The sequence below is a fragment of the Ictalurus punctatus genome, chromosome 14, assembly GCF_001660625.3.
Source record: "Ictalurus punctatus breed USDA103 chromosome 14, Coco_2.0, whole genome shotgun sequence".
Taxonomy (NCBI): domain Eukaryota; kingdom Metazoa; phylum Chordata; class Actinopteri; order Siluriformes; family Ictaluridae; genus Ictalurus; species Ictalurus punctatus.
Window position 1 is genome coordinate 16545162 of NC_030429.2, and position 27538 is coordinate 16572699.

A 27538-nucleotide genomic window follows, 5' to 3' on the forward strand; every position below is an offset into this window, starting at 1 on the left:
TTATGATCGTTACTCATGAGGTAGTAAGAAAGTAATTGGGTTTAAGGAGGTGAGGGTTAAGTTAAGACTTTCTCTCATTTGTACTAAGAAATACATTCCTCTTTTAAAATAAAGCCAGCGTCTGTGTCTTCTAAGTGACCTTGTTTCAAGTGGTCACGGCCTGTAAGATCTTTGTATAGCTGTTGTCTCGGCTTATGGTTCTGTCTTGTAAGAAGTCAGAGTTGGTTGCATGTATGTGCAAAGACATTTATTGGGGGCCTATAAAGTATAGTCATTATCCATGACCGGGCTTCCATAATCAGAGACTGAAGACAGGAATGCAAAGATTGAAATCATAGAAAATGACACAGCTATGACTAAACAAGGAAAAGCATTGAACGGGGAAACAGTGCAAGGTTGCACAGTTAAGACTCTCAAGAAGATAAAAGAAAGAATAAGACAAGACCAAGCACAAAAAAGTTAACGATGATCAGGATGAATGGACAACTTAAATGTACATATCCTCATATCTTTTCCTTGTACTAACGCAAATTCAGTAATGTTGCTTAGTACGGTATAACATGCTCATCTCTGCACGCTTGCTCTTATTGCGTTTGTAGGAAATCTTAAGAATCTTAGAGAACACTATGTTCTGTGTATGTAATTATAAAGGAAACAGGAGATGGTTTAAACCCATTTGCTGTGTTGCATCCTAGTAGGAATGCATTTCCTCTTCTCATAGGAGGTTCCAACTAGACATTCCCAAGGGCCAAAAGTCTCATATAAACAACTTTTCAACACAGTTTAGCCTCCTTCTTTCTAGTCATGAAGGATTATGATAAGTGCCCCAAATGAAGGGACCCTTACAAGATCAGCATACTGATCAACAATTTAGCACAAAAAAGCAGATATAAAAACTATTAAACTATGTACACACGGTTCTCACTCTGGAAATTCTAAAAAGTATTGAATTGTCATTTTCGGATCTCTGATTAGTGAAGTCTTAAGTTTGTCTGTTGTCTTTCAGACCCTCTGTGGTACATCTTAATAATTGTCTCCCTAATATGCATTACACATTAATATTTTACGAGTTATAAACTGACTTAACTTATATTGTAATACATTGTAAAAACATTACATTATGCACAGGATAATGTCGTTTTTTATTGCATTAATGCTCGAAGAATCTTTAAATTTTTCACCTAGATTATCACTAATTTATTGGTAGCTTGTGTTCCTACTGTAGTTCCTGTCTGTAATGTCTGCACTTTAAGTGAACTAGAATCTAATGCCTGGGAAACATTGGATCAACATGATGTAGTCGAGAAGTCATTCAAAAAGCAATGTATTTATCATACATTTATTTACGTTGATATTCCTGTGAATTGCATGTGAGGGTTTTAAAATCATTTTTAAAGCCTTTCATATACTTTGTAGTGATATTTCAATCTTTTTTGCAAGTTGATTAGTGCTCTTTTTAAAATGCTGTGTCCTTACCAAGTCTATAATATTAATATAGGATTTCCTTCTGTTATATTGAGAAAAAAACATAGAAAATAGTATACTGTAACACTTTCACAGCAAGTCAAAGGGTTCCATAAATTTTCAATCCTTCAAACCATATGTGCCTTTATACAAATAAAAATAAATAAATAAAAGAACAGCAAAAAAGTGAAATCATGTGTCTACTTTCACTACTTTAGTATTTTTGCATGACTGCTGCCCACTAGGATTACCCAAACAGTCTAATACCTGTCACTCACAATGACACATTGACCTTGCACACTAAGACAAAACAATCTGATATAGCCTTTAGAAAGAATTTACTTCACACACTGAACACTGAATGATGGAAACAAACCATTTCAAGGGAAACACTAGACTTTGAGGGATTAGAAAGGTTGAATTCAGACTAGCAGATGTGCATGTGAACTATTTATATATTTTTTTGTCATCTACCACCTATGAAACTGACCAAAGAAAAGTGAAATTCAGCAAAGAAATTGCCACTGATTATCATATGGAAACAGAATTCATACTTTGTACCAGACTAGTGTATTGCTCCTTTAAAATCACTGAAAAATGTGTAGTTTAGACGAAGTTCGTCCTTCTTTAACTCACACACAAAACACATAATATACAATCCTTCACCCAACCAAGTCTAAACCCAGTTAGGGGTTAGTTAAGTGTTCACGGAAAAGGTGGGTCTTTAGTTGTATTTTGAAGATAGTGACAGATTCTGCTGTCCAGATTGAAGTTGGAAGTTAATTCCACCATGTTTAAGAAATATAACATTCTTTACTTAATTATACTACATAATGTACTAGATTAATTCATCCCCAGTCTGGAATGTTTTACTGTTTACCGTCTATAGAAATTGATAATTTATTTAGTTTTCTTTTCCTTTATACAGCTGATTCCACAAAAAAAATGGTCATAGATCCAATTCAAACCTGCATAAAGAAATTTCTTGCCCACTGGAGAACACTAAAATGTTCAATTGTTGTGGATGTTGGAACATAAAATGTCACTATGGCATAGTGCTCTAATTTTTCATATACTGCTATATAAGACACAACACTATCTCTATAGGATAGGATAGGAAGAGGATTATTTTAGGGGCTTATCCCATCCTGTGTGACTTCAGCCATTTGACCAGGGTGTCTTGAAGGAAATTTACAGACTGGAACAGGTGTCAGAAGGAGACAAGTCTAAAAATACCCAGAGTCGTATCCTCGGGGAAGACATCAGAACTGAAGGAAAACAAAAACCACAGTGAGGTCAGAGTCTCACAAGCAAACCCCATAAATGTGTTCTCAATGGGTACAACATTAATACTTGCATTACTGCCATTAATACGACATTAATAGTTGCAGATTCCCATTCTGGAGCTTGGGATGCACTTGGTGTGATCACTGTAAAACATAGCCTACAGTTCCAGTGATCTTGCCCCAAAGGCTGTAGCCTACAGACAGTGCTTATAGGTTTTTAAGGGTTATCACGTAGGCCTACACATCAGCCTCCCAAACTCAAGTTTGAAAACAAGCGACCTAAGAGCCTTGATATCCATTCTGTCGGCAGCTAGTCCTCATCACATTCAGAGCACTTGACCCCCGCTAACTCAATGCTTCCCTTGAGATTGACACATTTAAGGAAGATTTCGATAAAGGCCACTGTGGACGCGCGTGCACGCTTACTGACATTTTCTAATGATGTAGCCTATAGATACAGGTGTCCTATCCTTCTTATATACGTCTGAGCCTTTAAACTACTATCTGTAAAGGCAGTACGGACTTCACCAAGTGCGCATGCAGTGCGTGATTCAGGATTATGCCGGGAAAACGATGCGTTGCTGCTGAAATAATCCAGAGAAATATCTGCAGGAAAATGTCAGCATCCCAATTTGAGATCTGATTTAGAGTTTGCTCCAATCCCGGATTTTTTTCTCTCTCTCTCTCTCTCTTTTCTAAATATATGTAGGCTATATGAATATAGCAGAAATGGTTTTACAATATTCTCCATCAGAACAATTACTCCGCTTCTTTACGGCAACTCTTTTTTTTTTCCCACAGCAGTGTTTCCTGCACTTTCACAGTGTTAGAAATAGGACCGTCTTGACGCCTCCTTACCCATCACACCCCATATATAGGCATATGAATAGTCAAATGTGTAGCAGCAGCGAATCACCACGCAGATCCATAAAAAAAGACAGGGCACTCCAGAAGGAACGGGCAGAGGCAGTTTCCAAAAAAGTATTGAATGTCCTGAGGAATTCAGCCGCCCCACCACCCCCACCCCCACCCCTCATGTGAAAGTACATATTTGACAGGGCGCACAGAGAGAGCGCCTGCACTCCAGCTTAGCGTTCAGTTCGGCACAGACGCTCCGAGTTTAGGACCAGCACCGCCGTGTCTGTTGAGGAACGTTAAAATTTCGTGCAGCCGAATAATACAAACACAAATAAGCAGCCATGGATGCCATTAAGAAGAAGATGCAGATGCTCAAGCTCGACAAGGAGAACGCCTTGGACAGAGCTGAGCAGGCTGAATCCGATAAGAAGGCAGCAGAGGACAGGAGCAAGCAGGTCGGCTATATATTTGGGGGACTTTATTGTTATCCATAGAAAAAAAAAAAAGAAAGAAAGAAAAAGAAAGAAAGAAAGGCATGAATTCTGGTGGCATGGTGTGCCTGCCTCATCAGTGCCTCGAAATTAAACGGATTACCCTGAGTGGATTTATAGGAACTGAAGATCAAAGATAGGGTGCATGGGTTTAACAGGATAAGTGAAAAAATAAAACTTTATAAAGTTTAAGTGACGCTCTAACTGTTGATCGTAAATTCTCCATTAAAATGCGGAAAATCCTCATTTCAGTGACTAACCCTAAACCTGTGTGATAATGCACGTAATTTTTTTCATGAAAAAAAAAATGTCGTTTGCATGCATGTGTAGCTGGACGATGAATTAAGGGAATTGGAAAAGAAATTGCACATAACCGAGGACGAGCGTGACAAAGTGTTAGAGGAGTTCCAAAGTGCCGAGGAAAAGCTGCTGACCGCCGAGGAGGTCGCCACAAAGGTATTCAGTGTGCCTTTCCAAGTCTGCATCTAATCACTTCTTTTCTTTCTTTCCTTCTGTCTGTATGTCTTTATGTCTGTTTGTCTGTCTGTCCCTGCGCTCCTCACGCCATGCGCTCTGCTTCCTGCTATTCACCGCTATCACCAAAAAATGCGTAAAATACACCCGCACTCAGCTCGAGGATGATTTGGTAGCTCTGCAGAAGAAACTCAAGGGCACTGAGGATGAATTGGACAAGTATTCCGAGGCTCTTAAAGATGCCCAGGAGAAACTGGAGATGGCTGAGAAGAAGGCCGCAGATGTAAGTATAGAAAGTGAAGAAGTCACCGCAATCCAGCTGCTCACTGCTTCACACACTTTCCCTCTGTCACCTCTTCTAAGTAGACCTGGGTGAACTGGCAAGTACAAGTTATGAATGTTAATTAGCCCAATGACTGTCGTTTCACTCAGGTCTGATGTGTTCACCTTTGATGTCACAAACACACACACACACACACACACACACACACACACACACACACACACACACACACACTGACTGTAATCTGTAACACAAGGAACTCTATAAGAGGGATTTTGTTGCAAGTTAGACCAGACATATAAACCACACACAACTGTACTAAATAGTTTTTTAAAATAGTATGTGGGTTTGGATATAGCCCTAGACTTGGGGCTCTCGCCAGGACTCCTGTAAGGCTGAGCAGCCGGCCTGTTATATTTAGACTAGTGCTTTATATGGTAAAGACGCAGCGCAGAGACTTGGGCTGTCTCTCCTGAGGACTGGACAAAGTCTCAGAACTCTTCATCCCTGTGGCCTCTTTTATTTTAAACATAAAGATCTGCAGTGGGAAATCCCACTGACAGACAGATTGCAATAATTCCATAGCTTTTATATAAACTATCATTTTAGTCATGTTTATACTTTTTACTATCTCCAGTCTTCAAGTCTTTCCAAACACCCAAATATTTCCTTTTGTATGAAATTGTTGTGTTAATAGTAATTTAAGTACATATGAGAAAGTGTATAGTATTATAATAATAATAAAAAGTATACAAGTACTTTATACAAAGTTTATTTTATACAAAGTAAACTTCTGTGTGAGAAAGAGCTTGGTATAGACACATTAACCCTAGTTTGCACTGTACAATACACTTCTTTGGGGGGGGGGGGGGGGGGGGGGTGGATAGCCTATTAATATGCAAGTGTATAACACACACACACACACACACACACACACACACACACACACACACACACACACACACTATAAGGGAAAAAAGTTTGATATTTCCTTTATACCCACCGCTATCGTGTTAAATGGTGCACGTTCAATGCGCCACCTCCCGGTCTAAGGATAACATTGCACCAATTTGAGTTACAGCTGGTAAGCACATTCAATTAAACTGAATATGATAAAATTTCATGAATCTCCTTAATATTAGATAGATTAATTACTTAATTCTTGTGGTATTTTTAAACAAAACGACCGTAAAACGACTAAAAATGTGGTCTGTTTCATCTCATAGACAAAGTTTAGGCCTTCAGTTGAATTAATCTGCCAGTAGAGTGTGCTGTTTATTCGTTTACAAACCCCCCAAAAGTGCCTCCTTTACGCCCAGCACGTTTTTCTCATTCCCAAACGTTTCTTGATAGCACATCAGTACCATTATATCTCATCAGTCCATGAATTGACGGATGCAATTGAATAATAATTTACTTCTTCTTCTTATTATTATTATTATTATTATGTCAAGTGTTGTCATAGCCTATATAATAACAGTAAAAAAGACTGAAATGAAAACTCATTAAGCCATACCGCCAGTCTGGCAGCTCGATGACGTATTTATTTGGGGCGTGGCAACGAAAGCATGGCTACTTCCGGTTTGGGATGTAGAGTCAGTGCTGTGCGTCTTTACCCAAACACTGAATAGGGCGGGTTTTTTTTTCCAAGCGCTACTCGCGTTCCAGGGCGTTTCTGCCCTCTGAACTCAGTGTAAAATAAACTATAATCAATTATAATAATTTCAGTAGTTGGGTAGAATAATGGCTGGATTATCCTCGCTGGAAGCTGTGAAGCGGAAAATCAAATTGTTGCAAGATCAGGCAGACGGAGCTGAAGGGAGAGTGGAGAAGCTGCAGAAAGACTTGGCTGTGGAGAGGAAAGCCAGAGAAGCGGTAAGCGTGTGAGGGCTGAGGGGGTGGAAACGGTATATTCCCAGCTGCTCATCTAGAGCCATCCAAATGGATGCAGGACTGTAGCAGGATGTCCTGTGATGAACACAGTTTTACTAGCTGATTGTTTTGAAGAGGCGCGTCTCGGGCGCATGTGATGCTGCGCAATAGTGATCCAGCGGAATGGCGCTCTGGTACCCAGATCATTTCCCTGCGCAGAATTATTCCATCGTTGTTCGATAATTGGATAATGGTTATATGGTGGTGTTCGTAGGCAGTTCGCGTAGAATGACGTCTGGCTTTGCAGGGCCTTTTAAAATAAATTTTTTTTAAAAACCTGCATGTTTAGTAGTTGTTGACAGCTGAGAGCGCGCAATTCTTTCATTTTTTTTGAAACGAGTAGATTTTCTGTGCGTCTGTTTAAAAGTCATGCAGACCATCTACACGGCGTGTAATATGCGTGTTTACTAATAGACTACATAATCAAGACACTTCCAGTCGTTTAGTGTTTTGGTTTGAGTTATTTTTTAGCACTGAGTAGTTATACTTTCACATAACTGGAAAGGAAAGTGTTTGACGCTCTGTGTGGAAGTCCAGCTTGTAACCATTTGCAAACCAATTGCCTTATAAGGGCAGGATGCGTTGTAATATACCAGGGGGAGGGTCTAGATCAGCCACATTACTGTAGCTGTTTAGAACACAACCAGGAAACAGTTTCATCAACTCTAAAGTGAAGTTACTCAACCAGACACCAGACAATTCACTCAGCCCATCGATATCGGATACAGTTTTAGTTCATTACTAAACACAGGAGTGCAAGGATGAGTCATGTCTAAGATCTTAATCCAGATGTGATACAGAGGACCTGTTTATACCAGCTACTTTCTAGTTCCTGGTCACTGAGAGCACCTGATGCACTTTGGCCCTGTGTAATTCCCTCAGCTGCGAGTCTGTCTATCCATTTGCATAGATTTGCAAAGGGTTGGGCTGGCTTTGCAATTTGACTGTGTACTGCCTATCCATGTGCAGTTAGGCCACCATTTATTTGTAAATTTCTTCAAGGGTTGGACAATTTTAGGTGATACCTGCTAGTTCTGAGTAATATTAATTTATCATGCTCACCTGTTTTACAGTACAGAATAAAGGTATCAAAGTGTACTTTCCTTGTTGTTGAGGTTGTACCACTAAAGATGCATGTTTTGAACCTTTAGTATGTATATTATACCTATAAAATTAATATAAGGTGTATATAATAGAATCTTAAGGACCATTTATGTGCCAAAAAGATAGGCTAGGTAGGCTTGTAGGTAAAAGATCCACAATACAGCTACAAATGGTGTACTCCTTGATGGTACCATCTCAGCATCCAAGAAAAGTACAGTTAGTGCCTTTATTTTTGAGGGTGTGAGATACTGTGAGTATTGACAGCACTTTAATAATACTTGACTGGCTTTCAGAGTAACAAGTAGCTGATTGGACGTTAATGCATTTAGTTCCGTTTTCCTTCCTTATTTCTGTTTGTGATTTTATTTATTTTTGTAGTTGTTTAAAATGGAATTGGAAACCATAATGTGATTCTGCTGTTTAGCTGCTAGTAGGAACTCGAAATGTTGCGATATGTATCATGTATTGTGAAAGTTTCGTCAAATATTGTGCTAGGGTTTTATTTGTATTACCCACCCTGCTATATCTGTAAGTTTATATATGTATATAGGATTGTGCATGCCGTGTATATTTCTACAGTATTCTGTCATTGTAATTGATATAATCTGATGTGAATACAGTGCTTTTTCGGATACACTAAAGGTAGAAATGATGTTGGTTCAGTTCGTGTAGTTTTGTCACTGTAGTTTTTAATTATTTATTCTGCACTATAGAGATTACTCCTTAATGCTCTCTGAGAGCCCCAGTAAAGTGCCTAGCCTTTACACATTGTTTAACACTATTGCCAGCGTACACAGGATGAGAGTAAGGGGGGTGTCGGAGGAAGTTATCTGTCTGCCTCTGTGGGCATTAATTTGCTTAAGTAGCCTGTTTTAGAAACCTGAAGGCCAGGCTCCTCCAGTTCCTTGTGTTTACTGGTTAACATGTCCCATTTGTGTATACATGTTTTGTATACGTGGTGAGAGAAGTGGTGTATGTGTCATTTGTGTTCTTCCCATCTCATGGTGGTTCTTCTGTGGATCTTCCCTAGGCTGAGGCTGATGTAGCCTCTCTTAACAGGCGTATCCAGCTGGTTGAGGAGGAGTTGGATCGTGCTCAGGAGCGTCTTGCCACTGCCCTGCAAAAGCTGGAGGAGGCTGAGAAGGCTGCTGATGAGAGTGAGAGGTGAGCTGTGTAAGATGGTATGCCATACTTTACAACAGATTAATGTGATTAGCGAGAACAGACATACTGCATTCTGTGATATACCCTTCCTCCTCCTTTATCACCACTTGTACACATTAACCACAGTAACAGACTCTGCTGTTGTACTTCCACAAAAGTGACGACATGCCTCCACTTCCTAGGCAGCACTGTACATCTGGTGCCTGTTAAATGACTGTATGTTGGCCCATCGAGAATGTAGTTTTCCAGCTATCACACCCAGTTAGCCAGTAATATTGATATAATAATAATAATAAATATTAATGTCTTAGTTTGTAATTATGAAAACAGATTTTTTTTTTTAATTTTCTGAATCTGTGCAGGATCAAGAAATAACTTAAGGATGTTTCAGCTGTAAGCATTAAGTCATGCTTCTGGTGATGCCACTTTTTGGCCTAAACAGACGTGAGCAGTTTGCGTAGTGGCACCATGGCACAGAATAAACAGCAATTCACAGGGCACAAGGCTGTGTTTCCCTTTCTTTGTTTGCCTCACACACAGCCCCTCTGTGCAGTGTGGCCCCACACCCTCGTACACAGCTGCTCTAGGCAGAGACTTCACTTCAGTTACTAATGCATCATTTTTTTTTCCTCCTTTCAGCCAGTTAACAGTGGACAATTTTCAAAATGGTGTACAGGAATATAGTATTTGAGTGATGGCATAATGTTGGCATCACTAACAGAGTTTAATCTAGGGTTATTGCTGCAGATTGAGTTACCATGACAGAAGACATTGACCGTCATCATACCCTGACTGTATTTGCCATCCTCCCTCCCTACCTCTCCATCTGTGTCACTACTTTCCTCTTTTTTTTTTTTTTTTTTTCTACAGAGGCATGAAGGTTATTGAGAACAGGGCCATGAAGGATGAGGAGAAGATGGAAATCCAAGAGATCCAGCTTAAAGAGGCCAAGCACATTGCTGAGGAAGCTGACCGCAAATATGAGGAGGTGTGTTTTTCGGCTCTCCTACAGATATGCAAGTGAAATGATTGCTGTATTTAAAAAAAAAAATAATAATAAAATAACAACAATAATAATAAGGGGGGGGGGGGGGGGATTACAGAATGACCTCACATGAACTACTCACTCTTGTGGTATTCACCACTTTGGAAATCGAAATTTTCCAAAAAGTTTTGCTACAAAGTTGATCTTTCTCAATACAGTGGAGTCCATTATAGTTAGGTTAGAACGTGATCCTAAGAGTAATTACTGTATTTTGACTCATTCAGAGTATTTTCCTAGTCATTTCTCAACATCACTAGCTTCTAGCTGTGCTAATGAGTAGCCTCAGTCATTAGCAAGCGCCCATATTTGTCAATTCCTTAGCAAATGTTTTTGCAACTTTAACCAGTTTACAGCGAGTGTATGGTATCTTAATAATTAGAAGATGCTAATTTGTATGTCACACATCCTTTTTCAACAGGTTTTAATCCGTTAAAGATGATAATAGGCTTAACATTTGCATGTTAATGTGAGCTATACATATGTAATGTGTATATACTTCATATCCTGGCTTGCGTGTGCTTAGGTGGCCCGTAAACTGGTGATTGTTGAGGGTGAGCTGGAGCGTACAGAGGAGCGTGCTGAGCTGTCTGAGGGGTGAGCCACCTCACTGCTGTTTTACATACAGCTTATATTACCCTACTGACCTGCTATAACAGTGTTTTGCTCGAATTTGCACAATATAGCCACATGCGTCCTATCTTTGAATCCAAAGATTTTTCTGCTGCTGTAATGCAATTGTCTTACCCTTGCATTTTGTTTTTTTTTGTTGTTGTGTTTTTTTGCACGCACTGTTAACTTGCATGTGTTCCCTGTTTGGAATGGTCTTGTGCTGTGCACACGTACTCACAGATGCGTGCGACGATTACAGGAAGAGATCATTGTGCTGGACCAATGCTTTAAGTCATTAAAATCCTCAGAAGAGAAGGTACTGCATATTAACACTAACACTCCGCCAGGCCTCCTCACTCTGAAGTAGCCTTTCCTGTTTCCGTCCTTTAAAACAAGGCTTTGCTTTACCTGCTTTTGCCATTTTAGGTTTTTTTTTTTTCTTCCTTTTTTAACCCAACTAACCAAGCAGGAAGCTTCATACAAACCCATTCAGCATGCATAAATTAGTATAGAATTTATCCTTCACATGTTCATTTTTTGCAATCCTGCTTTGTTGGGGGATTTGTTGGACATCCTATCACTATTTTATATTACTTTTTCTTCACTTTGGGGGTTTTTAATGATTAATTTCCCTTTTCTTTACCCTTCTGTCTCTTTGTCTGACCTATTCTGTCTCTTTCAATCTACGTGTATCTTCTGTCATCTTTATCCTTTTCCTCTTGCCATGTTCCATACCTTCCTTCTCTATTCCCTCTTCTTGCACCCTTTTATGTAAACCACTAGCAAATGTTCTGAGCTTGAGGAAGAGTTGAAAACTGTGACCAACACCCTGAAGTCTCTGGAGGCCCAGGCTGAGAAGGTAGGTGTGATGTCTGTATGATTCAGGCCCCATAAAAACCCCTCTGCCCTAAACAAGCTTAAACTTCCTGCGACATAACAGTCTAGATCAGATCAGAGCTGTCATCAGGTTAGCTAATGTATAACACAAACATGAATGTTCAGTGTGTGCAAGATATTAAAAAGAAAATAAGCAGAGTTTAAAGGAATACCCTAATTTTCCTAGGTTAACACCTCTCTCTATCAAGAATATGTTCATCAGATTGTGTAACATATACCATGGTGCAGGTTTAGTGAAATGTCCTCTGAATCCTGACATTTGATTTTCTCTTTACCTTTATAGTACTCACAGAAGGAAGACAAATATGAAGAGGAGATCAAGGTCCTCACTGACAAGCTGAAGGAGGTAAGATTTTATCACTGTTATCCGAGGACTTTACACACATGTGTGTTTGTGTGTATGAGCCAGTGTTTTCTCTCACCTTAGGCTGAGACTCGTGCTGAGTTTGCTGAGAGATCTGTAGCCAAGCTTGAGAAGACCATTGATGACCTGGAAGGTATGACTTTTTTCAGTGTAGAGTTATGGGTTTATTATAGCTATATAGTTTTATGCTACAAACTGTATAAAGCTTTCATACATTCACAAAAAGCTTCTTGCTTTTCTTTCAGTTATTCTTATTGTTTACTATCTATTCGATAAAACTGTCCGTCTGTGTACAATTCCTTTCCATTTCCGTTCTTTTTGATGGACTTATGGTAATGAATATAGTACAAATCAATATTCTCAGCTTCTGACCTGGCCTTACATGAGACACTCAAGATATTTAGTCTCGTGCCTGATTCTTTTTACCAAGACTTAAACCTAAGCTACCACTCATTCATCCCTTGAACTCCCAGTCATTTGGTTATTCATGCATCCAATGTGTCGTTTTCATAATTGTGGCCCAGTTGCACTCTGATGTGATGTCACTGCTCAAAAAAAGACATCTGTTAGTGGTGTAGGTAATGGAGTATCTCTCTCTTTAAGTTACAGGCCTGTGTAATTGTAATTGGCCTTTCAGTAAATGAACCATGGGCTTGGACATTTACTGTAAAGTATATTCTTAGTACGTTGAGGAATTTAACATGGCATCGTGTTTCATGTTTTATTTTTTTCTAAACTTTTCCCCCTCCCACTCTTCCATGCTTTCTTTCTGTCTGTCTGTTTCTCTCTGGCCTGTCACTCTGCTGGAATGGATGCTTCACCCACCTCTTCACCTCCCTGTCACCTCTATCCTTCCCTATCCCCTTTCCTTTCCCGTCCTCCACCCCCAAAAAAGACGAGTTGTATTCCCAGAAACTCAAGTACAAAGCTATCAGCGAGGAGCTGGACCACGCTCTCAACGACATGACTTCAATGTAATTCATGCACTCCGTTTGCTTATGCCTCTGCCTGCCCATCTTCCCTTCCCCATCTACTCACCTCCTTCACCCAATCACACCATCTCTCTCACTGACTGTGTGATCCTGTTCCTTTAATTCACCAACCGTATCTCCCTTTTAAAAACTTTTTGCTATCTCTGTTACTCCAAGATCAATGGCTGCTGTTACTGTTACTGCTCCTCTTGAAAGATAGTTCATTGTCTGTGGCATGTTCACACCTTTGCACACACTGTTGCAAAGGCTGTGAATGTGTGCCAGTTCATGTAGCTTCCTCTCTCGTACATGTCATGAGTAGTTCTAACTTTGTCATGTGTGAGGAGCAAATATGTAACATGTTCAACAGTGAAATCTGATTTTGTGAAAGCAGTGTATAGTAATGTGCTATAACCTCTGAATGAATTTTACTGGTTTGTGATACAAACAAGGCTTACTCCAGGCTCTATAAAGTGTTTATTAATGATTGATACAATACATATAAGATGCATTGTTAAGCTTGACATTGAGCATGTACATAATTTGGTAAAGTGCAGTACTGTTAAACGGGAAGCATGTACGTGAAAACTGTACTGAGCTACTTCCTGTGTGTATCCTCTGTGACTTGTTTTGTTCCTACTAACATTGCCCACTTGTATGTAGTGTGCTCAGTGCATCTCAGTTCAACATGGCATTTGAGGCTGAGATGACTGTGTACTACTTGGTGTTCTACTTTATGATTGGCTTGTGTGCTGTTCGGTAAGTCAGCTCAGGGGGTCTTGGCGTTTGCCGTCTCTCTTTAGCTATTAAAGTTACACCAGCTGCAATCTAGCTTGTGTGTGTGTGTTCTAGGGTAGTTATAAGTGGATTCTCTCTTCCATTTATGCATTAACTATGACCTTTAGTTTTAGAAAGCAGGTTAATATCTTTAGCATTTTGCAGGGCAGTTAATCTTCCATTAACATCATATAAGTAAGGAATAAAACACTCTGGGCTGTGCTGTTATAGGAAAATAAACTTTTTCACACTTTGTGTCTGATTAGTTTCCTGTAACAAAATGGCCTGAACCGCGTGATTCCTCTTATATCAAAACGTTTTTCCAAAGATTAAAATTTTTAAGTTTACTGAAAGCATGTCGTCATTTTTAACTGTTGCGTTGCAGGTTGTGGAATGTCCGCTAGACAAGTTCCTGTTGTCACTTTGTTAGAGCAGCTATAAACAGTCATTCTCTAGCCAGTTTCTCTGAAAGTTCGATTAAAAAAAAAAAAAAAAAACTCAGCTTGTCATGTTGCCAAGAAACTGGAAAGTTCTTTTCCTGAAGGCTGTGCCATTGTGGAAAACATACTGATTGTTACAAAGCACTGACACCTGAAACTTAAATGTTAAATATCTAATAACAGAAAACGTCACCAAATCACCAAGTTTTCGTTAAATAATAACACATTTCATCATGTGGTGCATCCATTATAGAAGTCCCAGTGAATAAGTTGTTAGTATAGAAATGATGAGTTATTAGAAGAAGTACATTAATATAGAAACCAAAACTTATTAGAACGGGGTACACTGAGAGACTACGATTCCGAATGCATCGTTTGACAGACCATGTGTGTGTAATTTTATACACTCTGAGCACGAGTATACAGGTTGAAAAAGTTGTATATATTAAAATAGTATTAGGAAATTCACGCTGAGCCCTTGTTATCAGTTGCCTGTTGTATTTCTGAAGTGTGAGGCTGTGTGAGAGTGATGCACACCAGTGTGCCCTCTGAGCAATGTCCCTGTGATAGGCATTGTGGGTTGTCTTTGAAGTGCCCCATTTCTTCTCCTTTCTGGTGTGTGCTGTGCATCTTCTCAGCCCCACATTGAGGCCCGTTCATCATTTTCTCTCTGCTCCTTTTCCCTGCACAGATAAATTGTTTACGCCCCATCAAAGACGCCTCCTGTCGGCTGAGCGGCATCACCTTGCTCTCTCCAGCCTTCTGTTCCTTTTTTCCTTCACCTGTCTCTCTTTCCCCTCTTCCCTCATTTCTCTGTCTCCTTCTATCCTTCAGTGTTGGTTTGTTTCCCCTTCTCTTGTACAGAACCTTTGATTCTTTCTGCATTGTGTAAAAATAAACATTCTTCCTTCTATGTAAAACTATATCTCCTCACTTTTGTCCTTTTTCTTTGGTTTCTTTTTTTTTTTGCTGTCATTTTCATTTCTATGTGCTTTTAATTTATTTCTGAGTGGCTATAATAAAATCAAGATGGCCTGCTATTACCTCATGCATTTTATTTCCTTCCTATAGAAACCATTTAAAGGATAATGCTGGTAATATACCTGGAGTGTGTGTTTTATAGGGGACAGCTTACATACACTGTGGCTCAACAGCATTTACATACATACAAATCCATCTTTATCTCCCATTCATTTGTATGAGATTGAGCCTTTTCACAGTCCTATAAGGTGTCACTTCAGTAGGTTTATTATAGAGATTAAATTAAAGCCACTGCATTAACTGTAATACATGCAAATGAAGCCGTAATTGAGGGTTAGCTAAAAGATGCATAAATGTTCTCGATTTAGAATTGTCATAAATGAGCCCTCGACATGATACTACCAGCAAAGGACAGACATTTAATATCAACTGCATTCATTACAAACAGAATTGTTACTGAAATTAATATTTAGTGGTAGGCAAGCAGACAGAGAATATTGAGAGTAATAATGAACAACATATTTGTTTTAATTTGCATTTATTTCACATTGACTGTTACCATGCAACATGGCTCATTCAAGATATTTCACCTTTTTTGAGCAGCAGTAGCATGTCATTTCATACACTGGAAAAATGAAGGAAATGAAGAGTGTGAACATTCATTCATTCAGTTTTATGAGAAAACGACACCTTTTTCTCTCTCTGATTGGGATGATCTTGGTCCTCAGTTAATTAAAGAGTGCATGAAAACTTTGTTTATTGGTGTGTAAGTACATCTCAGATTAAATCTAAATGTCCCATGATACATTTAAGTAATGAACTATTTATAGAAGATGATTTGTATAGTGAATTTAGTGGCATAGTGTTTGTCTTATACTAGAGCACCCATCCCATATTAGTGTGTTTTTCATAAGCTAATTAATAGTCCTCCTTGAGTAGAAGTATTTGTCTTTGAGCAGGGAAAATGCTGAAATGTGCAGGGCAAGGGGCACTCCACGACTAGGGTTGGGAAGACCATGTCACTTCATGGTGTTTTTCTTTTTTTTAAATCAACTCTTTCTCCACAGAGGAATATATTTCACTTTTGTCCATTCTATAAATGTTCTGTTCTTATCAAGGTACAGTCCATCAAACTTGTACTAACCCTTATTCTGCACTTTAGCTGTTCTTTTTTCCCCCGCTCTATTTCACTTTCTTGTCTCTCTTTCTCCCCTAACCTGCTGCCTGACTGCACAGACCGCCTCTACCGGCAACTTGAGAAAAACCGTGTTCTCTCTAGTGAACTAAGACTGGCCTTGAATGAGGATTAAATCTAGTGTGAATTCTTTTATTCTATATTAATAACCAAACGATGTATGATGTACATGCAGATGTGTGGGATTACACCATATTTCTGAAAACTATACCATCTAATATGTTAATCATACTCACAGCCTGGTACCAAGTGTCTGTGATCTAGCACTGTGTTAATGTCTTCAAATCTGCAACATTGCTTATGCACGCCGTAGTTATTAGGCATGCCTTAAATAAACAGACGGAGTGTGTTGCCTTTTAAGTACTGCTCAGTGTCGCATGGTCTCAAAGTTCCTCCTCTGTCTCAGAGAGGAACAAGTACCAATATATTTTATTGCTAACTGAATAACAATGTGTGCATTTATAAAGCAACAGTCTTAACTGGAGTGTATGTTGAACATCAGTTTACCTGTAGTACCTGTGCATGCTCTGTTCTGTCCTACATGATCACTGATGGTATTAATGTTGTTGTTTTCCAAACACTTGATGTTCTAACAGAGAAACTGTCACATGCTAAAGAAGAGAACCTCGATATGAACCAGATGTTGGAACAGACTCTTTTGGAGTTGAATAATATGTGAAACACCTGTACACCTGACGATGGCTGCATTTTGTAACTTTTGAGTGGTTTCCTTTTTTTTGTTATCAAATTGCAAGACTCGGGCCATATGTCATGACATTTTGTTTTACACTAATTGTTTTTAAAGTAACATTCTGGTACGTGTTCATTTTTACTCTGGTTATGCACATGCTTTGTCATTTCCATAAGAAATAGCAAAGTTTGCCAAAAATTGCACTTAAGCCTCAATTTATGCACGTTATTCTGAAAGTGGACACGGTTGAGTCTTAAGCCAAGTATAGAGGAAGTAGATGTATTTTATTAATCCAAAGATTCCTTTAACGTGTACATTTGGATTAGGTTTCCAACATGTACACTGGTGCTACTGTGAAGACAAAGGTCAAGCAGTTTGTAGCTTTTACATGGGAAATCATAGACAATATACATTAGCAGTTCGGTTTAGGGTTTTACTGGGTGCCAGTAGTAGCCCTAGCCAGAATGGTCCCCATCTACAGTGTCTGTTTATTTTCAACTTTTACTCAGTGCAAAATGCCAGACAGCATTATCTTTGCAAATACTGTTTGTTTGGGGGGGGTGGTGGGGGTTGCCCGTAATGAAACCAGTATGGGTCAAATGCCTGTGTTATGAGTTGAAAGATGATTAAATCATATTTGGTTGTGCCTCATACATTTCAAGAGTCATTTTAAATATAGATGTATTAAATGTGTGTCATATCTAAAATGTACAAAGCTAAATATGAATAAAACTACACAATTTTAGATTTTCTAAAGCCTGGGATCCATTTTTACCATTTTAATTTATTTGAATGTGTCAGAGGTAACACAATCATTTTTTGCCCTTTATTACTTTTATGTACTTTGCACGATAACTTCTGTCAGATATAAATAACTTTTTGTCTTCCACATTGTGGTTTATACATTTTGGTAGCTTGGCTTCAGTAGAGTATTATTGCCAACAACTGAAAGTTGTGCTTTAGCCTTGCTAAAGAAAATAATAATAAAATCATGTATTTGAGTGTAACACAGCAAGGATAAAAGTAACTGGTGGTTGCATGAAGGTCAGATGTAGTGCTGTAGTGAAATAATTTGTATACCAGTATTGCAACTTGTACCCTAATGCTCTCTAAACCAAACGCAAACAAGTGAGGAAGGCTTTTTTTTTTCTTTTTTAACCCTGATCATGATGGGTGATATGCTGTTGATGACAACATATCAGGTTAATGGGTTAATAGATGACGAGACATCCTTCATATAACTATGAAACTACACTCACCAGTTACTACTACACCTAAGAATTGATACACTTTGAAGTATGGAGCTACTAAAAGTAGCTGTTCTTAAAAGTAGCTGTACAACATAACACTAACACTGAAATGGAAGTGATGTTGTGGTTTTAAAACCACTGTGTATGCTTACTGGCCACTTCATTAGACACACCTAGCTTGTTGGTAAATCTTGGAGGTGTATAGTAAAAGATAGCACATATTTTTCCATGTTAAGCTTTTTCAACCCAGCAGTGACCGAAAAATTTAAGTCTAAACCCAGGTTCAGCATGGCTTAGCATAGATTCTACAAAGCCTTGGCATATGATTTACATCGTTTTCATACTCCTGGAAAAAGCGGTGAAACGATGCCTCATGATTCCACAATGCAAAAATCTGATTATGTGCATACTGGAAATGTGACTCACATGGTGGATATCAGTATTCTATTAATGCCTCTAACGCAATTGCACTGTTTGAACACCAGAGGTCCCAATCTATGTATCCCCTTGGATTTAAATATGTAGGAAGTACATTGGTCACATGATCGCATTCTTTCATGGAGAGTCTGTGCTTTTACCTGGAATCATCTGGAGGTGTAAAGTCACCAATGGCTCCAAATCACAGTGACAGGCATGCATTATAGGTTATATTGTCGCACAAGCATATTATAAACATTAAAAAGAACGTATTTCAAATTATACCAGCCCCGAGCCACAACAAGCTAAAAAGGCAGCAGAAGTAGGGCATTTTAGCTGACATCGGAGCTCTATTTCCAGTTAATGTATTAACTTTTATGATATGGTGAACCTGTAGTACACAGTTTTTACAGTATTAAACATCTGTTCGTAGCAATAAAAAATATTTTTATACAGTGCTGTAAAGAAGTATTTGCCCCATCCTGATTTCTTCTATTTTTGTTTACAGCTCATACTAAATTGTTTCAGAAATTAAAACAAAATCAACAATATAAAGAACAATGCTTGGGCAGTCTCTTGTCACGATTAGCACCTATATACAAATCCTTATACTCTTTAAGACTAGAATTATACAAATGCGGGTACTTTCTAACCTACACTCGTTTCCGTGTCTTCCGTTTTTTCTTCGACTACCCTGAAAACCAACCGCCATGGTTCACTGTTGCCACCTTGTGGAACAACTAAATAGTGCAAAAGGATTCAATGCGTATGTGTGACCTGCGCGTAGAAAAATCGGGCGGCGCGCGTTCCTAGGGTACGCGTAAGAAGTCAAGTATACGTTGGGTTTAAGGCTCAATATCAAACCACTCCATACTCCCTCTGTACGTGCACTACATAGCGGATGATATTGTGGCCTCTACTTTCTATATAGTGCACTACTTTTACCGTCCAGAGCCATTTTGGAATTTTTGAAAAAAAATATTGAAAACGTACTGTCACTGTATTTGGAATCGAAATATTTTTCAAAGTAAAAGCAAAGTAAAAATATTTCTTTTAATTAAAAGAAAACTAATAATGATAATACCAATACTACTACTAATAATACGAATGATAATAATACTACTAATAATAGTAATAATAGAAACAATGCGTTCTATTTTTAATAAATCATTAAATCTTAATTTATGTGCATTTATTTGCGCTGACATTTACACTCGTAAACATAATCAATTACCCATAATCCATTTCGGAGATATTTATTGTCGCTAGCTTCACGTATCCTGAGTTGTCCGTGGTGAATGGTTATGTTTGCACACCTGTAAACAGAGTGTAACGTTCACGGTTTGTTTTTGTCCAGGCTTGGCGATGTCCCGGCTGTTAAGTTTGTCCCCGGCTGTTATTTTCCCCCGGTGTAAATACTGTCCTCGGAACAGCGGCTCTCTGTCCTCCTGGTCTGCAACTGGTGTAAAGCAGGAGAGTCAACTGCAAGCCGGGAGAGCGACACCGAGGAGGACCCTGACCCTAACCCGGCAGGGGGTTCACTCTAATAACGGTGGAAAACGACGCTTTTGGGCACTAGGCATCGGGACAGGGTTTCTCTTAGCTCTAGGGCTGAAATGTCACGTGTATAGTCGTGAGCGATGTGACTGTGAGTGTGAGAAAACAGTCAAATGTGACAGTAGCTCAAAATACAGAGCGGCCATAGAAATCAGCCGCGACCTCCTTCAGCGGATAAAGGTACAGGTATCATCACACCAGCCTTACTATATTACTCTCTACTATATTACTATTTATTATATTACTCCCTACTGTATTACTCTATACTGTATTACTCTATACTGTATTACTCTATACTGTATTACTCTGTACTGTATTACTATTTATTATATTACTCTACTATATTACTCTATACTTTATTACTCTGTACTATATTAGTCTATACTATATTACTCTGTACTTATTACTCTATACTGTATTACTCTATACTTTATTACTCTATACTATATTACTCTCTACTATATTACTCTTTATTACAGTAAACTTTACTATATTATTCTTTACTATATTAATCTCTACTATATTACTCTTTACTGTAATACTCTATACTATTTACTCTACCTGAGTATCATTTTAAGGGATTTGTTTATAGCTGAGTATACATAAGAATAATAGTATTCTTACTTAATTATATTGAAAAAAGAATGAAAAATTCACTGTTCACTAATTCCATGTTTGATACATTATATAAGTATTGGTCTCATAGCAAACAAATCTGAAACAACAGTGTGTTGTTTTGCCCAGATATCAGTTCAGTCAGTCTCACGTGTCTGCAGTTTAACTTGTATATCGATTTTAACTGTATTTGACAATCAAATTAAACCCATACCATTTTTTATCTGTACCACAACCAGTCTTTATGCTATTGTCTAGTCGTCTCATTTCCCTGCTGAAAAATCCAGTTTATTCAGGCTTTACTACTTCTATCTAGCTAGCTAGTTCATTTGAGCTATTGAAATAACTTAAGGTAACCCTATTTTTAAGGATGAATATCAAATGACTCCCTACTTCCTCTGTACGTGCACTACATAGCGGATGATATTGTGGCCTCTAGACTCTTTATAGCGCACTACTTTTACCGTACAGAACCATTTTGGATTTCGGCCCTCAATTGGTATTCATCTCATTTCCCTCCTGAAAAATCCAGTTTAGTCAGACCAGCTACCATCTGTCAAAACTCAGGCCAAGCTGCTCAGGCCAAGCTGCTCAGGCCAAGAGCATATTTGCCAGTTATTAAGTTATTTTTCAGATTTCTTATTACTTCACTAAATTGAGAACTAGAGGTTTGCAGGGTGGCTTAGTGGTTAGCACATTTGCCCCGCACCTTCAGGGTTAGGGATTTGAATCGCACCTTTGCCCTGTGTGTTTGCAGAGCTTGCGTGTTCTCCCTGTGCTTTCGGGGTTTCCTCTGGGTACTCCGGTTTCCTTTCCCAGTCCAAAGACATGCATTGTATTATTGGCTGATTGCCATTTCCAAATTGTTCATGGTGCGTGCAATTGTCCACCATCTATGGTGTCCCCTGTCTTATTCCCCTAATTCCCTGGAATAGGCTGAAATAGTACTGAAAATGGATGGAAAATGGACAGATGCAAGTTTGAGAGATTCATATTGCCTTAGTATTATTTTCTTTAAAATGTCTGTTCCAAAAACGATTTCCTTTCTTCCAGCACTTACAAATTTGCAAGCTGGTAGCTGTTCAGAATAAACTGGACCCCCCCCCCCCCCCCCCCCCCCCAACAGGTTTGCTCTTTCTACAGTAAAGTACCATCCCAAGTTCCAAAAGCATCATAAAGTTAACTTATTTGGTAGAGAGAGAGCATTGAGTGTGATTTTTTTTAGCTTTCGCTTTTTCTTTGTGGTGCCCTGATTTCATGAAAAATTGTTGTAGTTGAAATGATGTTGTAAGGAAAGTTCTACACACTATATCCCCTGTTTGTTCCCCTCCTTGACTTGAATAGTTACTAATATGCATGTGAATAGTTACTAAATGTTTTAGTTATTAAATGTGAATAGTTACTAATTTGCAAGTGAAAAAAAAAACATGTTAGACCATGTTGACTTGTGTCAGTCAAAATGATGCAGTCTTTTACTTTTGAAATACTTGCATACATTGTAGTGTGGACACTTCTTAACGTTGCAACACTGTCTACAATGTGCTGTTTGCTAACAGGATGAAGTTGGAGCTCCTGGCATGGTCATTGGAGTTTCTGTAGATGGCACTCAAGTGTGGGGTGATGGTATGTAGCTGCATCAGTGCTTATTTAACTTCTGTTCAAGTTGAAACAGTTGCTTTTATAAACTTTTTTTTTTACATTACATCTGATGTAGACGTGTTCCTCCAGGCATAGGGTATGCTGATATGGAGAACAGAGTACCTTGTGGTGTGGGCACTGTGATGAGGATTGCCAGCATCAGTAAATCTCTGACTGCAACTGCTGTTGCTCGAGTGTGGGAAGATGGCAGACTCGATCTAGATGCTCCCGTCCAGAAATACGTGCCCGAATTCCCTGAAAAACAGTTTGAAGGAAAGGATGTAAGATACAACTTCCAGGAATACATATATTTTACCACAATGCTGTTGAATGCTTGATTTTGATTGGTCAGAATGTGTTACTTTACAATAACAGCAGCTCTGACAGTAGTGCCGGCTCCATTGTTTATATTAACGTGCTCCTTCTAATACATTATCGTTTCTATAGTAACAACTTACACAAGTACCTGTATGGTGGATGCTCCACATAAACAGATTTTATATGTGTTGTTATTTAAAAAATATATATTTATTTAGCTTTTTGTGGAAGGAATCTCCAGTGTCACTGCTTTGTAACAGTCAAAAGATTTGCAGGGCTTTGCTTTTTCTCAATAACATAAGCGACAATTTCTTTTCTTATTAACTTCAAGAGAGAGAATGACCATTTATAACAGGTATAACATAAGTGATAATCGAAAGGAAATTGGACTTCTTGGACTATTCATGTATAATTCAGGCATGATGTTTTATTTGTTAGTTAATTCAAATTTTAAATAATTTCATGGCATGGCAATCATGGGATATTGCTGTAGTACAAGAGGGTTAAAACAATTTGTGAAATTATTGGAAAAATGTTAACATGGAGTTGGTAACGGCTCAGTACTTTGCATTATGCCTCATCACACCACCCCTTGGCTGATTATTTCCCTAATAATGAAATGTCCCAGTGTTTTTTATTCCAATTCCTTGTTGTTTTGTTGTGCCCTTAAACCAGGTCATGATAACCCCACGATTGCTGCTGTCTCACTTGAGTGGTATCCGTCACTATGAAAAAGACCCCAAGAAAGTGAGAGAAGACAAAGAGAAAGCAAAACGTCTACTGAAGCCTCCGGAGAAAAAAGAAGAAAAAAGTTCTGGTGAGAGTGAAGGAAAACCCACACTGCAGGACAACAGAACGAAAAGCAAAGATGCAAAGCATGGTAAAAAGAAGAAAGAGTTTGAACAGGAGGAGTACTACCTCAAAGATCGCTTCGAGGGTGTTATCCAGGCCTTGGACCTGTTCAGGGATGATCCACTTATTTTTGAGCCAGGTGAGCTTTATTTGCACTCGCTACACAATGAATTATTTGTGAAGTCATTTGCTCCCTGCAGATAATTAATAATGAAGTACTTGAGTGAATGCATTTTATTTTGCCTAATGCCTCCTGCATCACAAACAACAGGATTATCACATTTGCCTTTCACCTATAGGGTTGGGGATTCGAATCCCACCTCTGCCCTGTGTGTACAGAGTTTACATGTTCTCCCCATTCTTTGGGGGGAGTTTCTCCAGGTACTCCAGTTTCCTCCCCAGTCCAAACACATGCGTTGAACGCTGATTAACATTTACAAATTGTCCATAGTGTGTGAATGTGTGCGCGACTGTGCCCTGCGATGGTTTGGAAAATGGATGAATGGATCGGATGGAACTGTTCTCAGGTATTCTGACCGTGTGGTTTGTGAGAATTAAAAAAATAAAAAATAAAACAACTTTCATGCAGCCTGATGAGTCATAGCTGCTTTAGAATGACATACCATATGGCAAAATTTTACAACCATTATATCATTTTCTGGAAAATAATAATTTTAGATGTAATTCTTAGGCACTATGAGAATTATTTAAAACCCTCAGACTGTGAAACTCCACACTAAAGCACATTAAATGTATTTATATTTAATTACTTGTAATTTTTAGTGATTCTTGTGCTAATTTGTTGGTTAATACTGTATTTTTATTATTCCTGTGATAAGTTTGCAGTTGTCTTGGTACATTGGTCAGGTTTTGCAGTTCGCTCCAAACAGCAAAAGAAAAAGCTTCTTTTCCTCACTGAGTGTTTTCTCACAATGTTCATATTAATGAGTAATCCAACATAGAATAGAGGAGACCTCAAGTGTCGGCATTCCAGAATGCAGTGCAACGATACAACACAGTTTTTTAGCGTTACAGCAGAGACTTTGCTCGGCTAGTTAACGAGCTACAAGATGACGGAAGTGATTGTGCTGATGGCAGTGTTAGCATGAATCTGTAAGCTTTGTAACCCTTTCTGTTTGAGAAGAGTGTACAGATGAGGAGGTGAGAGAGCTGGACAGGCTAAAGCACTTAAGCACTGTTGCATTGCTGTCTTTAGGTATAGATAGGCACCACTGTTTGCAGGCAGTTAAATGGGATTGTGGGTAATGTAAGAAACAGTTAACCAAAGTGAAACTAGATGAACCTGTAGATGAAAGAAGTTTAAATTAAAAAGTCATCTCAGAATTTCATTACAATATAAGTCTTAGATGCAATTGAAGGTCACTTTTTAATTATAAAGATTAATGTGCAAGTCAGGTGGGTGTGGCTTTGTGGTTAGCACATTTGCCTCACACCTCCAGGGCCTGAAGTTCGAATCCTGCCTGTGCTCTGTGTGCATGGAGTTTGCTTGTTCTCCCTGTGCTTCGATTGTGTCCTCCAGGTACTCCAGTTTCCTCCCCCAGTCCAAGGACATGCACTGTAATCTGATTGGCATTTATAAATTGTCTGTAGTGTGTGAATGTAATGGGTTTGCATGCCATGCCATGCAATGGGTTTGCATGCCATCCAGGGGGTCCCCTGCCTCGTGCCTCGAGTTACCTGGGATAGGCTCCCCGTGACCCTGTGTAGGATAAGCGGTATGGAAAATGGATAGATGGATATGCAAGTCATTTAGTGCAGTAACAAAAGAACATCAATAACAATAAACTATTGAAAATAACTACAGGTAGCTTTGGCTGGCCTAGATTTGTTAGTCTAATCTAAAAACACCTTTTAATATATGACTGTGTTGTTTGCTCTCTGTAGGCACTACATTCTTATACTCGACTCATGCATTCACCCTGCTGAGTGCTGTGCTGGAGAGAGCAGCAGGTATGCGTTTCCTGGACCTCATGATGAATATGTTCCGTGAATTAGGCATGCTCAACACTGTGCCAGACGAAAATGACCCAATTATCTACAACCGATCCAGGTAATCAGTGGTTCCTCCTTAGGAAGGTAGATAGGATTAAAGTTGGGATCACATGTGTCATGTTTAAAAATTATCTGGTATGTCGTAATTCTGAGTCTAATGCTGCATTCGGCGAAAGGTCATAACCTGTCATTTCCGAACTCCGACTAGGAAAACCCAAAGAAAACGCCCCTTCAACTTGGAATTCCTACTCAGGAGCTTGAGATGGTGACCTTGACCCTGAGTTTAGCAAGTGGCATCAAATGAACATGGCAGATCACAGCATAAACAGTAAACAACGCAGCACATCTTACCTTTAAAGGAGGTATGCTGTATATACAAGTATTGCTTTATATCTATGAACATATAGTACAGAGACATATTAGCTTGTTCAATCCATAACATTGACTATACAGTTCACGGTTTTGAAGAGGAAAATAGACATCCCATATCACAGTTAGTTGGCTAGCTTGTTGCTAACAAAATTCAAACACGAAGGAGTCCATGTTTTTCCACCAATTTTGTAGCTCAAAAGCACTTCTGTCTAAAATAATGCAATTCCGACTTCCCACGCCCCACCGAGGTAAGTCGAATGCAGCATCATTTGAAAGTAAGGGTTTTCTCTGATCTCAGTCATGTAACTAGTTCCCTACTACCTGTGTAGTGGCTGTCTTGTTCTCAATTTAATTTCTTGTATTTATTCCTTCCTACAGGTATTACCATTACAATAAAAAGGGACGCATTGTGAACTGCCCCTATGTTGACAACTCTTATAAGTGGGCTGGAGGAGGCTTTCTGTCCACAGTTAGTGATCTGCTGCTTTTTGGTAATGCCCTGCTCTACAGCTATCAGGTAGTGGACATGACTGACACGAGCGGCCTCCTGCCAGGCTTCCTCAAACCCAACACGGCTAAAGCTCTGTGGGCTCCTGTGGATAAAACCAAAGCTTCATGGGATAAAGATGGTCGCTATGCTCAGGGCTGGCTGGTGGTGGAGAAGCTGCAGAAGTATGGGCAGTGTCGCATGCGCAGGCACTACGTCTCACACACAGGGGGTGCTGTAGGGGCGAGTAGCGTGTTACTGGTGTTACCCAGTGAGAGTCTAAAGGCTCCAGGACAGACAGGGACTCCTCCTCAGGGGGTTGTAGTGGCCATCATGACAAATATGCAGTCTGTAGGACTCAATACCACGGCACTGAAGATTGCATATGAGTTTGAGAAGGTCAGAGACCGCTAAAGTGGGAGTAGTACATGTCAGGGTATGATTGTAAGTGATTCATTTGTATCTTTTATAGATTTCATATCATAATGCTGCCCTGTGTACTTTGTTTACAGTGTTAAAAGATCAACGAGTGTACACTAAGTCTAGAGTGTAAATCACACGTCGCCATTTCTTTATATTGTGAGACTGATTTTAATCTTTCTTTTTTTTTTTAAATATGAACTGTGTATTGTATACATACATGATTGCAAAATTTGACTGACTTTTTTTTTTGTTCTGTACTGTTTTTAAAAAAATAATAATAATTTTGGTAAGAAAATGTAACATTTATACTATGGTATATGATAAATGAGGTCATAAATTTCATCTAAATTGGTGTGTGTTAATGTTCCCTCTAGAGGGAGACTCCTCTCCTAGATCTTTCTTACAGTTTAATTTCTATAATCTAGAAGACCTTCTTCAACAACATGGGGAATGTAAGACGACATGCAAAACTCTTAACTCAGGGGTACCCAAATTATTATGATGGTAGCAAAAATTTTAAAGAGAGCCAGTCATTTATGTTACACATCCAGTGGGGTCCAAAGGTTTGAA

At 38.9% G+C, this 27538-nt stretch overlaps 2 protein-coding genes across 13 annotated transcripts; both read left to right on the forward strand.

Annotated features, from left to right (window-relative positions):
- The first annotated feature begins 3730 nt into the window (after positions 1 to 3730).
- Positions 3731 to 17776, forward strand: tpm1 (tropomyosin 1 (alpha)). 10 transcript variants are annotated; one of them, XM_053685467.1, is made up of 10 exons: positions 3731 to 4063; positions 4430 to 4555; positions 4731 to 4856; positions 8923 to 9056; positions 9927 to 10044; positions 10625 to 10695; positions 11494 to 11569; positions 11891 to 11953; positions 12035 to 12104; positions 16932 to 17776. In XM_053685467.1, exons 1-10 carry the CDS (start codon positions 3950 to 3952, stop codon positions 17012 to 17014), a joined length of 981 nt encoding a protein of 326 aa, XP_053541442.1. In that variant the 5' UTR covers positions 3731 to 3949; the 3' UTR covers positions 17015 to 17776.
- Positions 17777 to 19938: 2162 nt separating this feature from the next.
- lactb (lactamase, beta) lies at positions 19939 to 27310 on the forward strand. Of its 3 annotated transcripts, none has more exons than XM_017485350.3 (6): positions 19939 to 20436; positions 22422 to 22488; positions 22594 to 22784; positions 23497 to 23812; positions 25579 to 25744; positions 26437 to 27310. In XM_017485350.3, the coding sequence occupies exons 1-6, from the start codon at positions 20059 to 20061 to the stop codon at positions 26957 to 26959; spliced, it is 1641 nt and encodes a 546-aa protein (XP_017340839.1). In that variant the 5' UTR covers positions 19939 to 20058; the 3' UTR covers positions 26960 to 27310. The 3 variants fall into 3 exon arrangements, with proteins under 3 accessions (XP_017340839.1, XP_017340840.1, XP_053541453.1); XM_017485351.3 differs by having other exon boundaries at positions 19940 to 20430; XM_053685478.1 differs by having other exon boundaries at positions 20376 to 20430; positions 22580 to 22784.
- The last annotated feature ends 228 nt before the right edge of the window (positions 27311 to 27538 follow it).

Excerpts from the sequence above, each read along its gene's own strand:
- lactb (XM_017485350.3), top strand. The coding sequence starts at position 20,059 with ATGTCCCGGCTGTTAAGTTTGTCCCCGGCTGTTATTTTCCCCCGGTGT. Across the intron at positions 23,813-25,578 it reads TCCACTTATTTTTGAGCCAG|GCACTACATTCTTATACTCG; the intron begins GTGAGCTTTATT and ends TGCTCTCTGTAG. Across the intron at positions 25,745-26,436 it reads ATTATCTACAACCGATCCAG|GTATTACCATTACAATAAAA; the intron begins GTAATCAGTGGT and ends TCCTTCCTACAG.
- tpm1 (XM_053685467.1), top strand. The coding sequence starts at position 3,950 with ATGGATGCCATTAAGAAGAAGATGCAGATGCTCAAGCTCGACAAGGAG. Across the intron at positions 4,556-4,730 it reads CCGAGGAGGTCGCCACAAAG|CTCGAGGATGATTTGGTAGC; the intron begins GTATTCAGTGTG and ends ACCCGCACTCAG. Across the intron at positions 11,570-11,890 it reads TGGAGGCCCAGGCTGAGAAG|TACTCACAGAAGGAAGACAA; the intron begins GTAGGTGTGATG and ends TTACCTTTATAG.